General features: G+C 42.9%; 1 protein-coding gene and 1 long non-coding RNA gene across 5 annotated transcripts in view; both read right to left on the bottom strand.

Annotated features, from left to right (window-relative positions):
• Positions 1-3102, bottom strand: part of LOC307222774 — a 41207-nt gene extending 38105 nt beyond the window's left edge. For both annotated transcript variants that reach the window (XR_013841872.1, XR_013841873.1), the window contains exon 1: positions 2982-3102. This is a non-coding gene — a long non-coding RNA (uncharacterized lncRNA). The remainder of the gene's footprint in view (positions 1-2981) is intronic.
• A 954-nt stretch (positions 3103-4056) lies between these two features.
• The window catches only part of ADAMTS18 (ADAM metallopeptidase with thrombospondin type 1 motif 18), a 95192-nt gene continuing 83389 nt past the window's right edge, over positions 4057-15859 (bottom strand). For all 3 annotated transcript variants that reach the window (XM_079988209.1, XM_079988210.1, XM_079988211.1), the window contains exons 20-23: positions 14287-14478; positions 12369-12581; positions 10393-10540; positions 4057-6296 (exon numbers count right to left, since the gene is read on the bottom strand). In XM_079988209.1, coding sequence (XP_079844335.1) covers positions 6181-6296; positions 10393-10540; positions 12369-12581; positions 14287-14478 — 669 coding nt within the window. In that variant the 3' untranslated portion in view covers positions 4057-6180. The remainder of the gene's footprint in view (positions 6297-10392; positions 10541-12368; positions 12582-14286; positions 14479-15859) is intronic.

Here is a 15859-nt window from a genome sequence, read left to right as displayed (position 1 = left end):
ATTAGAGGTTTCTAGTCATGATAGCTATGTTTGACCTTTGCTGACGGAGGCAGTATCCCTCTGAATCCCAATTGTTAGGGACTGTAGATGGGGAGAGTGCTGTTGCGCTCAGGTTCTGCTTGTGAACTTCCCATAAGCATCTGGCTGACCACTGTGAGAACAGAGTGGGTCTTTGGCCTCATCCAGCAGGGCTCTTTTTACTATCTTATTACAGCCATTGGGCAATAATTAAGATGAGGAAAAAACTATCCAATTTCTTCCTACTCCATCCATATCTATCTGTCCATAACAACGCACCCTCACAGACAATATGCTTCTGTAATGGTTTTACCATCAACTTAGACTACACAATATGATATGGGAAAGCTAAACATTTCATTTCTACTATTTTAGCCTAATTGCACATAGTGGGATGGAACATTGGGAGAAAAAACTCCTTTGAAAAGTTAGATAAGCAACCCTGATTAGTGAAATTGTTTGAATTTGTTTAGCTCACATTGCCATTTTTCTTTAGTCCAAATTATAACCTTTCAATTGAATGCAATAGAACAAAGTCCTCTGCGTATATACCAACGTGGTGGGAGGCTAAACAAGGAAGGGAAAATAAGGGCAGGACTTTCCAGAACTGTGGCTTCCTGAGAATGTTCTTGGGTCAAGAAACAAAATGTTCAACCAGAAGCAAAGCTTGGGAAGGGCTTTCTGTGGCTGGAGAGAAGCAGTGGTGCTGTTAGGTAATTTTAGACTCTGGACTTCATGGTCGTAGGGTGGGGAGCTCTTTAGATGGTAATGTGTATTACTTCACCTACTTTAAAATATGGTGAGTCAGCTCTGCTGTGCTTAGGGGAACCTTCTGCTCAGTCTGCTGAGTGGAGAACTAGAAATTTACCCTACAGAAATTTACCCTACTGTCAGCAGTACCACTGTTGAGAAGACAGGAACAGGCCCCTCCTGTAATGATGCAAAACCACAAAATATGGGCTGGAATATAAACACTGTTGATATGCAAAGCATAGTTGTGTGGCTATTCCCTCCCCCCCCCCACAGGTGGAATAAATGAAGACAACGGACACAGAGTTTTAGGTTAATGGGCGAAAATGGCCACAACTTTATTGATTACAGGAAAGAAGGGTATTGGCTTTAGGCATTGGCCCTAACCGACTATCCGGTCTGACTGGGAAGGGTTAAACACCAACAGGGGGAGCCACCCGAGATGCATATCCCTAGGCGCTCCCCGAGGGGTTACCGCTCGGGGGCGCGCTTTAGGCCCTAGTCTCCGTAGGTTTCGGACGAGGCGTCGCCCCTCGGAGTCCTTTAATGAACTACCCTTCAAGCATTGGGGGAGGTGATGGCGTTCCTCCCCCCCAACCTCATCTGCATGATAATACCCCGGCCAATGCCTACCGCCAAACCGAGGGAGTTGTGACGATTTGCTACGAGGTAGGCGAAAAAACCAAGTGGCTCACAAAACCAGCCAATTAGCCAAATGGAAAAACTCCTACCAGGCCCCTTGCGGCGACCAGCCGAAGCCCATAGCAAGGTCAGTGGCAAAACCTAAAGGGCGGGTGGGTGGGAAACTGCGTCGTCTCCAGGGAAGAAAGGGGGCGAGCCAGGGGCTGCCCTGACCTTAAGTGGCCCTACGAAGGCCCGCCCCTGCCGCCAGCCAATTGGCTGGCGCCACAGGGTATGCTAATTGGGTGAATCCCTGTCTCCCGCGAGGCTGACGCCAGCCTCGCGAGAGTGAGTGTGGGCGGGGTCGTGATCCCACAACCCCCCCTCCTCCTGAAGATCGGAAGGGGCATTGGGGAACCTCAAGCACAGGGCTCAAATGTGGCTCCCAAGTTCTCTCTTCCTGGCCCTTGAAACACTCTGCTTGGTGACATGCCCTTCTAAGCCACACCCCTCATCAGCCCTGCTTTGCACCTTCCTCAGCTGTTTTTTGCCTGGCTAGTCTGTGTCCTTGAACTCTGATAATGTCTTTTTTATTTTTTGGATGGAGACTAAAGAAGGGTATGTGAGTGTGAGTATAAATGAGTCTGCTGTACCAAGATAAACATTTTTTTGCTCTGCTGACCTTTTCCTCATACCTTACCCACCACCGGCAGGTGGCCCCCAGAAGGTTGGCCAGAAGGGAATGTGGCTCTTAGGCTGAAAATGTTCCCCACCTGTGAAGAAAGTAAGGCTACTATGTGTCCAGCTTTATTAGGACAGCCCTCTGTTTGAAGGGCGGTCCATTCCAAGACCAGTTTAAATATAAAGAACCACAAGAAGGGAGAACAGGGTCCTTGTAGTTGCTAGTCCACAGTCAACACCTGGTCAGGGACACAGGTCATCTGGTCGCAGCCTTCCCTGCTATGGTGAGACTGTGTTTCTACTTAGATTATAGTAATTATTCTACATTTGCCTCTAGACATATAAATTAGCAGATGCCAATTATATGCAGATCCTCTATTTTCAGGGATGGGTTTTCTTTTGTCTTGTGATGCATTAAAGAGATAGCCAACAATATACAAAGAGAAGTCTTTGGTCTTCGACAGCTCCAATAGACCCAACAAATTGCAAACTTCAAAGCTTTGACTCATGTCCCAAATAAGAGTGTTTCTCTAATATATCAACTATTATTATACCTCCTAGTCCTGAAATTTGGGTTATGTGGTGCTTGTATGACAGGGGTTGAGGGTATGGGGGCAGCAATGCTTCATGAACCCTGGATTCTCAATGGAGAGTACTACAAATCCAGTATCACCAGCAAATGAGGGAAAATGTAATCAATTATGTATTTTCTGAGGCCTGAAAGCACCAGCAGTAAATACCAATCATATTCACTGGATTAATGTCCACTCTGGACATGGGATGAATAAATGAACATTGTAAATTTCTTCCCCCATTTGTGTATTTATTGGAATACTCTGACATTCCCACTCATACACTGTCCCTTCTCATTGTCGCCTAGCCTCCCTCCTTCTCATCTGGCTATTTAATACCTCTTGTTGTCCGACATCCAGAATAAATTTCCAGTTCCTTCAATGGGTGTCCCAAACCTGAAACTAGAACAGCATGGATGAACTGAGAGCCTGACATCTGAGATTGTGGGCTGTTTTATTGTAGCATTAAAGAATCTGAAAAAGCTTGGCTTGAGTTGCTTCCAAGAATTTGGAGCTTTTCAAGATTCTAAATGCAATCCCCATTCTAATCTCCATTTCACCTACAGCTCTTGCACTGCAAAAGAATGTGGATCCACACGGTATTATGTTGGAAATAATCTGCTTTTCGTTATCCAGAAACAGTGCATCTATAATACCAATACACAATTATCCTGCATGACCAGGCTAGAACAGAGGCTGGGGGGCAGGTAGGACAATTGGCATGCATCTACCTTTTTGAAAGGGCCTACTCCAAGTCCCCCTGGTAGAGGCAAAGGGAGATCTTTGGTAAAGATGATTGAAATAGATCCTACATTTCCCTTCTGGCCTAGGCCTGTTACCAGCTTTGCATGCCTGGGTTCATGACCTCTTTAAAGAATTATATATTTTCCAGAGAGTCCCAGGTTTACAGAAGCCATCCCAATTTCTGATTTGATCCCAGAATGTCCCACTTTTCCTGAAGATTTCCCTATTTTCATCAGAGAGATGTTGGAGGGTATGGAGTTAAGCAACCCCCAAGCCAAGGAGATAAGTAACTACACAACCTTTAGAAGACATCAGAAGGCAGCTCTGTATAGGGAAGTTTTTTAATGTTTAATGTTTTATTATGTTTTTATATATGTTGGAAGCTGCCCAGATGCAACCTAATCAGATGGGTGGGGTATAATAATGTTGTTGTTGAATAGGACATCCCTATTTTCATCAGAGATATGTTGGAGGGTATGAGGCAGCTATCAGGCCTAAAATGAAGCTTTCTATATATCAACATAGCCTTTAAATGTTGGTGCGTATTGCTACAGTAAACCAGGATATCAAAATTATATGCCAGGCATGAGAATGTTCAAGGCAGCTGTTGTAAAAGCATGCAGAAACAGAAATGTCATTCACATTGCTCTGAATGTACATCAAGCTTCCATGTTTTATTCAAAACGTGTATGTGTACCAAACATAATGAAACAGTTAGAGTATTTTTCTTATAAAACTTATAAAATAATTAAATAGTACACTTTATACTTTGCGCTTCTTCTTTTTTACACCATAAGCCATACTTCTATGTAACACTATTTTGCTGTTGCTGCCACTTACTTGGGAAGTAAGTGAGAAAATAAAAAGAGGGGGGAGCTATGCATTAATAAATTAATATTTTTACATCAAATAATAAAAAATGACACATTTTTAGAACAAAAGTTTGCCGGGGGAGGAAAATGTCCCCTGGAAAGTATAAGTTTACAACGTTCAATATTCAAGACATGGAGAATTTAGAAGCCAAGATATGGTTCCAATAATCATTTCTTAAGCATATTACAGAGAAGACATGTATTTTGTTTTGTTTCATTTAAGCATTTGCAAAAGCAACTCCTATTTTTAACTGACCACTGATGGGGCTACTTTTAGTTTGGATCACTGAAGCTGAACTACATTCATCAAATGAAACTGTGGAATTGGGTAGAAACAGAGGGAAATGTCATTGTTAGCCATTCCTCAGAAAAATTCATTAGGTTACAATCTTTCTTTAGTTGTCTCAGTTTTGGCAAAGAGAGAGAGGTGATAGCTTGGTCCTCCAAATGTTTGCAGTTTGGGCATCCAAGATATTGTGTGCCCTGGTTCCATTGGATTCTGAGCGTACAAATATCAGCACCACTGCAAAAAATAAATTGTGTTGGTGTTTGATTATTCTGGGCTAGCTACCCAGAACAAATAACACAGATCATAGGCTTGAGTCCCACATGAACAAAGGCACATGTTCATGCAGAAGGCATCAATAGCTTTCCCCTGTTTACAAACTGTGCATTGGCTCCAGGAGGCCAGAAAACCCTCCAGAGTGGCATTTTACATGAGGGAATAATGGTGGGGTGGCAAATAGAAAATAAATGACTCAATTTGCAAAAAGCATTGTATTGTACTGACACATCAATCAGTGAATTGAATCATGCAGTTTGTTCTTATCTATTGACTTTATAATCTAAAAACAACCATATTAATTTAGAACCCTGTTTGAATTCACCAAGAAACTGGTTTATGAATTTCATGCAGACCACTTATACTTTTCTGGCAACAGCTGAGTTTTCTTTCTAGGTGTAGTGCTTGGAAACTCAAGTTTTGCAGGTGAAAGACCTAGTTTCTGCAAGTTCTCCAAAAGTTGTGAGTGTTCAAAACTGAACTCTAAATTAGCATATTCTGGACGCCGATGGGATTCTGGGATTCTGGTGATCATTTGTTTCAGCGCTGATGATAATGATGCCTAACAGCAAATGTGTGGCTTTCATGAGTTACTTGAAGAATAAAATGCTAGTCTGCTCATACTACATAGCAATGCCCTAAATGAAGATGCTCTAAAGAAAAGTCCTGTTTTGTTCTCTTGGATGGGCATCTCAAGGAGTGCCTGCCTCTCAAGTGGTTAGTAAACCATGACTGAGTTACTAATCAAAGTGAAATGGGGAACAAAATAAAACTAAAATTCTACCATGATATAAGCCTTGCTTTCCCAGCAGCAAGTGAAATAGAAAAGCACCTTTTATCTTGATAGTGCAGTAATTGTGCTTACTGTGAATAACATAATGCCTATGTTATATACAGCAACACGTTATCTCAGCAGCCACCAACGTAATTTCTCTGGAGTTGTTTTCTGCTTGTTTTGAAGGGCTATGCTAACTAACATTGAAATAGCCAACATATCTCTTCATATTACAATGATATTGCCTCATTGCAGGTTCTGTGTGCATACCACTGAGCAGAATATGAGCACCATACTGACTTTGGAGATCAGATATGACCATTAACAGAGTAGGGTTAATGACAAATAGAAAGAAGGCTAAAAGTTGCCTCCATCTGCTAGCATTCAAAAATACCCTGTTTGGAAAAAGTCCAGTCCTTGTGTACTAATCCTTGGTTAAAAGCTGTACCATAGAACATCTTGTTCTACAGTACCCAAGTCTCTCCCATTGGTCATTTGTGGTTCTGGAAGACCTTCTAGAAAAGTTTGCCATCATCTTGCAAGGGAGTCTCTTGCCATTGAAGTGTTGGACTGACTCCATTCACATCAGTTCTTCCGTGTGCACGATTTGCAGCATTGCTTGCCGTAAAATTTGTGATTGCAGACACCATGCTGGGGGACCAGATGGCACCAAGTGAAGAAGTCCACACAAGAAGGATCATCTGCAATGGTAAAATTCCAGACAAGAATATTTAGTATTTTGCAGTATGTCTAAGGAACACTGAAGCTCAGGGACACTTCATGCACCTGGACTGGTTGATGACATGGACATCTAATCACTACCATGAGTGCTCTGTTCATGTGATCTGCTTTAACACTGAAGACTCGGGATTGCAGAAAAGCTTCAGTCAGCATACAAGACTCATGGCATACCTGGATCGTAGATACCTACCTGTAAATTTCTGCTAGCTTTCTTTTCAGAAGGAATACAAGTCATGCAAATATGAGCTGAATGCTCCTATTAGCTGGTTCGTTTCATACATGTAAGCCGCCTCCAAGGACTTAAGCATTTTCTGTCTGAGAATGTCAAGAGCTGTGGGGCAGGGGATGGGTTTCTTAACCAAAAAAACCCAAACACAAACCACCAGAATGCAGATACCTGAAAACACCTGTAAGGAGAATCTCTTGTTCAGCACATCTCATGCCCAAGAAAGTCAGCCAAAGAAATCTCTTTCACATATATGTGAATTAAGTTTTGGTAATAGTATTGAGTTTGATCCAGAATGAGACTGTTGCACTTAGTTCCCGTGGGACTTAAGTCATGACTGACTTTACAGATTCAGTTCAATGGGACCTAACCCCTAAGGTTAAAAAGAAATGTGGCTCTCAGTGTGAAAAATAGTCCCCACTCCAGCCACAGAACATCTACTTAGAGACATGCTGCTTAATGTGCTGGACACAATGTGCTATGCTTGTTTCATGAAGTTCTCCTGTACACCAACCTGTTCAGTGGCTTTCTCCTCTCTCAACATGGAATTTGCAGCCACAGCATACTATCTGTTAGAGTAGTCCATATGACATGGAGCACACTGGGAGGGAAGCAAACTGACAAATGTCTATGAGGTGCAGGAGGATTTCAGATTATGTATTTATTTTTACTCCATTCTTGAGACAAAAGTCCCCTAAAGCAACTTACAGATAAAAAGAAAAACAAGCCAATGCCTGCCCCTCAGGCTCCCAATCTAAAGGACATGACACAAAAGGAAATAGCAATGATGATGAGGAGGAAAATATGCAAACTGAGACATCAGTAAGTGCATTGCAGAGTGCCTGGTTGAAAAAGAGGGTGGAGAAAGAGAAGGAGAAAAGAGTCCTTCCATGCACTAGAAGTACGGCCCAAATTCTCCAAAAAAGAAACACCCCCCCCCTTTTTTTAGACTATCATTTTGAAAAAGCAAAGATCAGTTGGTTTAAAATATTGCATAGCTGAAGCATTCTGTAGTTTGGCTGCAACTGATTAATGCTTTACCTAAAAGTGAATAGCAATGAATCATGTTGCTACTCTAGAAATACATTCCTTAACAATTTAAATTGCAGCATTAAAGCAACATAAGTGAAACTTGGAAAGATTTACTGCTGAGTTCAGCTATTATTGGAACATGGGAAAGCCTTCCAGTTTGCCCTCAAAACTAGTAGTTCATAGTACAGGAAATTGACATGGCTTTTAATCCGCATCCTTTTTATTTCAGATGAAAGGCTTAAAACTGATGGCACAGAAGAGACTCTTCTCATTTGTATAAAATCACTCACATCTTGACATAATACATAGGCTGTCAGCTATTGGCCCAAAGATCTCCTGTGACATGAATAGGTCAGTGGCAGAAAGAGGCTTGACTTCTACAGATTTCCTTCGTCATGGCTTTGGTCGCAGGATAATCCATAAATTATTGGTCAAAGTCATGGTTCCAGTAAGGACCACATGAGCCTGCCCTATAAGGCTAGGTGTTGGAGACAAAAACAAACAATTGTCTTGCCCACAGGGATGTAAGAATACATCCTTTTCAGTTTTGCCCAGTATTCATTCCACACAACACCATTTCCATTCCACTGAAGTTCTTCTTCCAAAACCTATGTTATTCATCTCACCATCTGATGTGGCAAAATTACTTAATTTATGTAATTTTTATAATTAATCATATTGCTGTTACATTATTCCACCCTATTCAATTCATTGCAAAGTAAACACATTGCAAATGATTGGGGGGGGGGGGAGGTAACCAGTTATGTATCATTTGCAGTCTAAAAGCAACAACGGAGGCAAATACTGTTTGTATTCACTGGACTAATTTCCATTCCAGACATGGAACAAATAAGTGAAAATAGGTAGTTTCCTATTTCTATGTCTGTTGGAATTATCCAACAGCTCTACTTATCCAAAGCTGTTTTCATTAAGGGCTCATCCAGACTTCCTTTTGTACCATGTTTCTAGGCATAGATCCGTAGATTAAAACTCCATGTCTAAGCCCCTTTGTTTCCCCCCCCCCAAAAAAAAAAATCCCTGCTGGCACTTTCCTCAAGAGAACCCGTTATTTACCACTGAATCAGCACAAACAGCAATCCGCCAAAAATCTGCATTGCCATTTGTTCTGATTCAGCAGTAAAGAACAGGTTTTCCTGCTATCTACCAGCCCTCTTACTCACGTAAGTCTGCCTTCTTACAAGAGGTGCCACTGGTTGTCAGCTTCCGCCTCCCTCATTTCTGTGTTGCCATTAAGTAGGAAGAAGGATTGGAGCAAAACAAGAATTAGTTAGCTGTACCTGTTTGTGGCTCCAACTACTGTTGGCCTCTCTGCCTTTCAGCCCCACCAGCCACCACTGAGCTTTGAGTTACAGTACCCTGCTGAGTGATGGAAATGAGGAGAGGGGGAAATGAACAGAGGAGCAGACCCAGCTTGTCTAGGGAAGCATGTTAACTCTCCCTGAAAGGCTCATTTCTTTCTCATGATCTCTCCCCAATGACTCACAGGGCTGGAACTATGTGGTGGGTAATTGAGAGTGATTGGCTTCAATACAGTTCCAGCACAGCTGGCTGTGTTCGCTGGTGGAGACAGAGACTTACAGCACGGTGAAGAAATAATTGATCTCCAGAGCCTGAAGACCTAGTTACAATAAAGTCAGAAGGACTTCTACAGCTGCAGGGAGGGGGAAGGGAAGAGACTGGAGTGAAATGAGTAACAGACACTGGACAAGAAATCCAGTTAGGGGAAGAGAAATGGAAAAAATACCGTCTCAGGACAGAAAGTGGATATTATTATTGGTATTAATTGGGCAAAAATAAAGGTGGATGAAACTAGACCCAGGAACTTCTTGGAATGATCCATTCCTAGAAGTTCAAGGAGGGGAGGAGATCTACACACACACCAAAAAATCTCTGGAACTCAGCAAAAATAAGTTGTTATGTTTGTGGGTTTTTATATAAAAATGGTAGGAATAAATAAGGAAGCAGTAAATTCAGGCTAGGATTTATTCGTTCATCCCTTTTGACCTTCCAAGATTCAGTTGATTCTAATGATTTAGGTCTACCTCACAGATGAAAACAACTCACTATATGACTTGTGGAGGGACTCCAACTCTGTAACAGGACACAGGCTTTTTGTGCAGATGGTCGCAGGTTCAATCCTTCGCATCTCCATTTAAAATAACAAGGTAGCAGGTCTTGGGAGAGACTTCTGTCTGCATCCTTGGAGAGCTGCTGTGAGTGGCGGTTGGTGCCCATTGGGAGTGGCGGGGTGGAAGGCAGAGAGACCAACAGCATGTAGAGCCAGAGCCAATGACAGACAGAGCCAAATAATTCTAGGTTTGCCCCCACCCTCCTAGCTACTTAATGGCAATAGAGAGACTAGGAAGGGGAAAGATGACAGCCAGTGCCATCTCCTGGGCTGGATATAAGTAAGCAGGCAGATGCCAGGGCAGGGTGGCTGATGTCAGGTGGAGCAGTATCCCATTTGCTAATGTCTCCCTTGGTCGTTGCTGCTCAGAGTAGATGACACTGGGTTAGGTGGGCAGTCTTATCAGGAATAAGGAAACTTCCCATGAGGCCTGCATAGAATAGACCACTATAGACAGGTGATGCCTAGTTCTGCAGGTCTTCCATATGTTTTTACCCATATTTTGCCAGCTACTCAGGCAGAATTGTCTTGTCAAACAATTCAACCATTCAGTTCTCACTGGCCTTTATGTATCAGCTCTCAGAAAGGGGCAAAGCTTGGGAGATCTAGTCTGCTACACATTTACTTTAAACAGTGGGACAGTCTTTACCTTTCTTCTCAGGGGCAAGGCAGAAGTTAGTATTGCAGGCTCTTGACATTGCGGGCTTCTGTTGAGGCAGGCAGCCCACAGCTGGTTGACCCTGACGAAGGCACTGGACAGTCCGTGTCTGCACTCCTCCACCGCATGTCACCGTGCACTGTAAGTGATAGAAAGGAGAAGAGATTTTACTTCTAAGAGGGCCTCCAGAGCTCCAAGCATTGAATTCCTTTCCATTTACATTTCTTCCATGTGAATCTTTCTATACAAAGCCATCAAAGGAGTATATGCATTTGACACTTGATCCCTGAAAGGTTAAGGAAAAAACCCAAAGGTTTTTTGGGGTCTTTTAAGTGTTACAACCTGCATTGTGGAACTTTCTCCCTGGATAGGTCTACACATTTGAGTCTGTATTTCTAGTCAGGCTGTGCACTGGATCCACCTAAATCCCAGATCTCAAAATAAATCAGGCCAACTGGGGTTGACCAGGGATTTGACTGCTTCAGGTCATACTGGGTCAACCCCCCCACCCCCCCGAGCAACCTAAGGCTGTCAAAGTTGGGGAAGAATCTGGCAGTGAGGAGAATGGGAGAAGAAGGAAATATGTAGGCAGTCTGCAAGCTTCTCCTTCCCCAACTCCTGACTGCTTGTTTAATCAGGGTTTAAAACATTAATTAAATGCTGTGCAAGACCCCTTGTCACTTGGCTTTGAATAATCCCTCAGGATGGCTAAGAGGTATTAGGGATTTGCCTGCTATCCTTCTCAAGGGGGAGGGGACCCGGTGTGGTTGAAATACCCTGATTTTATTTTCAAGAAACCCCACTATCCATGAAGATAATGTCCCCACGACACTTTCATCTGATTATGAAGCTTAAGGTTTAAAAGCGGCATGTATATGCTATCAAATAAATGCTTGTCGTAGGGATATGGGACTGACAAAGTAAGCAAATTCCAAAATACAGAAGCTTGTTTGAGAGACTGTGGAAACAAACACAGACTCATCCAGTAATCAATCACACTATTTAAGGAATTCCAGACAATCTCTGTAGATCCCCAAGGACATTGTGCATAAAGATTTGTAATGGTTCAACCACAGTGCAGCCCTCTGAAGATTGGTATGGAAAAGACGGTGGAATGCAACATAGCTGCAGCAGCAGAAACATTGTTATATAAAGCACTTATTGGTTTCCAGACAAATGAATCACTTATACCAAAATGGTGCTGTTGATTCTCCTCTTCTTCCTTAAGTGATGTACAAATCACAGTGACACTGTCAATGGACAGGAAAACAAAGAAGAAGAACAGGTCTAGGGGCCAAATTGAGCCTCTAGACCAGGGGTCAGCAACCTTTTTCAACCGTGAGCTGGTCTACCATCCCTCAAACCATGTGGTGGGCCGGACTATATTTTGAAAAAAAAAATAAGAACGAATTCCTATGCTCCACAAATAACCAAGAGATGCATTTTAAATAAAAGCACACATTCTGCTCATGTAAAAACACGCTGATTCCTGGACCATCTGCAGGCCGGATTGAGAAGGCGATTGGGCCGCATCCAGCTCCGGGGCCTTATGTTGCCTACCCCTGCTCTAGACTTTTATCTGTGGCCCTTGGGACTCTCCTGAGGCACATTCCACGCCAGCCCCGCTTTGCTTGAGTGTTTTTGCCTGACAGGAATGTGCTCTTCTATGCTGAGAATGCTTCCTTGCTTGCCTGGATGGAGGATAGAAAGAGATGTGCAAGTCTGAAGAAACTAGTCTACTGTGCAAAGGCAAAATATGCATTTTTTTGGTTTGCCTAATTTGCCTCTGCCACACCCACCATTGTCATTTGGCCCCCAGAAGGTTACCCAGAGGGAGATGTGGGCCTCAGGCTTAAAAAGTTCCCTTTCCCTAAACTAGAGAAAGGGAAGCACTTGGTGATAACAAACATTATGAAACATGGTAGAAATGACTGATTTAGATCTCCATAGGAAGCCTCTTCTCTCACCTGTTGCCAAGGTGAAGAATACCACCCTGGCACCCTGTGGTATAAATGGTGCAGAGAACATGCTCCTCTGTTGCAGCCTTCCTCCAGTTCGATATTTGGCTTCATAAGGTTTCGGCAACGTCGCTGTGGGAAGGTGATCAGTTTGCCACTGATACTTTTCTCGCTGCACTGCATTTCTCGCCGCTTCACACCTGGGCCACAGGTGGCAGAGCACTATGGGTAGGAAAGGGAGAATGTGTCACTTTCAGTTTCTGTCCTTTTCTCATTTTTCCAGACAAATTTTCTCCATATCAATTTGCATTTTAGAAAATAAAAACGTCCTCATAAAACTCATCAGTGTTTTAGTATGAAATTCTTCTAATACACACTTTGCTGTATGCACTTTTGCCTAATATTTTGCAAGCAATTCCCCCTAATAGAATGCATTTTTATATGTTATTTTTCAGTAATATATGCATTTATAAGCACACTTTACATTAGTATATGCATTTTTATATACAAGCATGCCTCACTTTATTGCACTTTGCATTTTTTTACAAACTGAAGGACTGGAGGAGCAACAGCTGCTGCTGCTGCTGGGTTGGTGGTGAGGCTGCAGGACCCTATTCCCCCACCTGCTCCTGCTGCTCCTTATGAGAATGTGGGTGCAGCAACAGGCAGCCCAACCATTTCCAGGGGAAGGAAGTTCCCCACCCTGCTTCCCCTCTTCTGGCCATCACAGTGGAACTGGCTAGGACTAAAGCCCACCCACTTCTGTAGCCAGAGAGGCCTGGGGGAAGGCTAAGGGTGCTTTCTCAGGGTAGCCATCAAGCTTCTTATTTTAAGAAACTGTCACAGCCACCCCAACCTTCAGCAACCACCACCCCGATCCATCAGCAGCCATCAACGCTGAGGCATGACCTTCTGTGAGCAAAAAGATCACATCTTGCTGAATGCTCAGATGATGGTTAGGAATTTTTAGCCATAAAGTATGTGTTAATCAAGGTATGTACATTTTTTAAAACAACAACAACATAATGGTATTTCACACAGCATAATCTAAACATAATTTTAATACACACTGGGAAACAAACAATTTGTGTGTGTGTGTGTGTGTGTGACTCACTTTATTGCAGTACTAACTTTATTGTTGCGGTTGGAAACTGAACCTATAATATCTCTGAGGTAAGCATGTGCATTCCTTGGATGCATAAATGCACTGCAAAATGTGAAGAAGTGTGAATTTTGAAGGATGTCTTGTTTAGGTCTGCATGTTGTTTTGGAAAATGTGGACTTGGAAACTTTGCCTTCAAATACAAACTAAATCAAATGCCCCACCACCACCACTATTCCTAACAGGGGACAACAAAGTACACACAGAAAATTTATTTAAAAGATACTGACTGGATAATGGAGTTTCATTTAGAGAGTTAAGCTCAAAATAGTGCCTATTGGCACAATGGCAACCTTCAGGTCTTCCTCTGATGCCCACAAAGCCACTAAGCCCACTATTCTCTTGGCCATGAGGTGGTGAGCGTGGCTAGCTTTTCCTCCCTTGAAATATACACAGAGAGCTGACGGAAAACGTTGGAAGAGTGACTCTCTTTCCCACTTCCTCTTTCAGCATTTTGTGCATTTTGAAGGTCAGAAGGTGGCCCTTGGGCTGAAAAAAATAAATGGTTATACATCCCTGCCATAGGTCCACATGCCCCACAGTGGGTGGGCCTGCATCAACTGTCTCCCCTCACAGCTCCAAGGAAGGAGACAAACTTCTCTTCATAAAGTCCAGCGACAAAGGGGCATTATTAACTTTTGCATTATTAACAACAGATATTGTCTGACCAACGAAGCCTGACACTCCTTTGAATATAACACCATTTGATTTTCAAATATCACCCTCTGGCTATCTAAGTCCTGTAGAGCATGTTGGTTGTCGTACCTCACTCCAAGCAGAAATCACCCATTGTAGACGATCATTTTTGGGGCACCGTTCCAACACACACGTCTGCTGCATTTCTGGCTTTGTTTGACTGCTGCACATGTTATCCGGCAGGATTTTCAGTGTGGAAGGCCCTACACTTTTGCAGACGACATCACGTTTTGCAAGTCCTCTTCCACAAGTTTTGGAACACTTTATGGGAATTTGAGAAAGTTGGATATTAAAGACTTTAAATAGACACTACTATGCCCCATTGGGTCACGAAGAGTCAGACACAACTAAATGACTAAACAACAAGAAATGCCAAAGTAGGACAACAAACAAAATGGTTCTCAACCCCCGTCCTGGAATTCACTGTGGAATTCAAGGCAGTATTCATGTGGTTCTAGGCTGGTGGTGGCCCATCCCACAGTATGTTGGCTCCATCAAGTGCCTTTGGACAATGCTCAGGTAATTCATTTAATTGTCACCTTCCGGGGCATGTCAGCAACCAACATGCTTGGGTAATGGCTAGGGCCCCAGTGCCATGTGACATCACACCACTGACACCGGTCCTTGACTCTCTTCTTAAAACAAACAAATAAAAACACCACCAAACTCTCTTACCAGTCATGGCTTGGATTGGTTGTTGCCTGCCCCCCCCCCCCGAAATGTCTCAGAAGTTGGTCATTGTCTTCTGTTTGGGGAAAAAGTGGTTGCCATATGGAATCAGCAACACCACTACGGCAAGCCCCCAAGGGGTCCTAACATACTCTTAGGAGACTCATATTTGGATGACACTGTGCCAAGGGTCACTGGCCTCAATCCAAAGTAGGAAAAAGAAGTAAAGGAAACTGCTGTTGCTAGCCATTTCTCAATGGGTGAAACTGTAACACACCATTCTAGATTGCTCTCTCTAATTAGGCAGGAGTAAAACTAATTAGTGCAAATTACATAAATTTTGACTAAATGTTATGAGATAAAATAATGATGAAAGCTGTTTGACTGTCCTTCACCGGAGATGTTTAAGCAAAGGTTGGGCAGCCGTGTGCAGGGAAGAAGGTAACTGAATCCTGCATTGAATAGGGTGGGGATACATTAGACAGCCTCCACAATCCTACTACTACTAGTAGTATTACCACTACAACCCAGTACTACTATTATGTAGGCAACATGATCAGGAAAAAATAAATGCATCCATTTTCCATAATGTTTGTTGAACAAAGAAAAGTCTTTTTTCTCGTGCTCTCACAGCTACAATGTAATCCTTAGATTAGAAGAAGAAGTTTGGATTTGATATCCTGCTTTATCACTACCTGAAGGAGTCTCAAAGGAGCTAACATTCTCCTTTCCCTTCCTCCCCCACAACAAACACTCTGTGAGGTGAGTGGGGCTGAGAGACTTCAGAGGAGTGTGACTAGCCCAAGGTCACTCAGCAGCTGCATGTGGAGGAGTGGAGACACGAACCTGGTTCCCCAGAATATGAATCTACCACTCTTAACCGCTACACCACACTGGCTCTTAGAATGCTTTTGCACCAGCACATTCACTTAAATAAAAATTGTGATATGTCTCCCTTGGCAACATTACAAGT

This window comes from Podarcis cretensis (genome assembly GCF_951804945.1).
Source record: "Podarcis cretensis genome assembly, chromosome: 8".
In the NCBI taxonomy this organism is placed as follows: Eukaryota; Metazoa; Chordata; class Lepidosauria; order Squamata; family Lacertidae; genus Podarcis; species Podarcis cretensis.
Note: the sequence above shows the minus strand (reverse complement) of the source record. Positions and strands in the feature narration are given on the sequence as shown.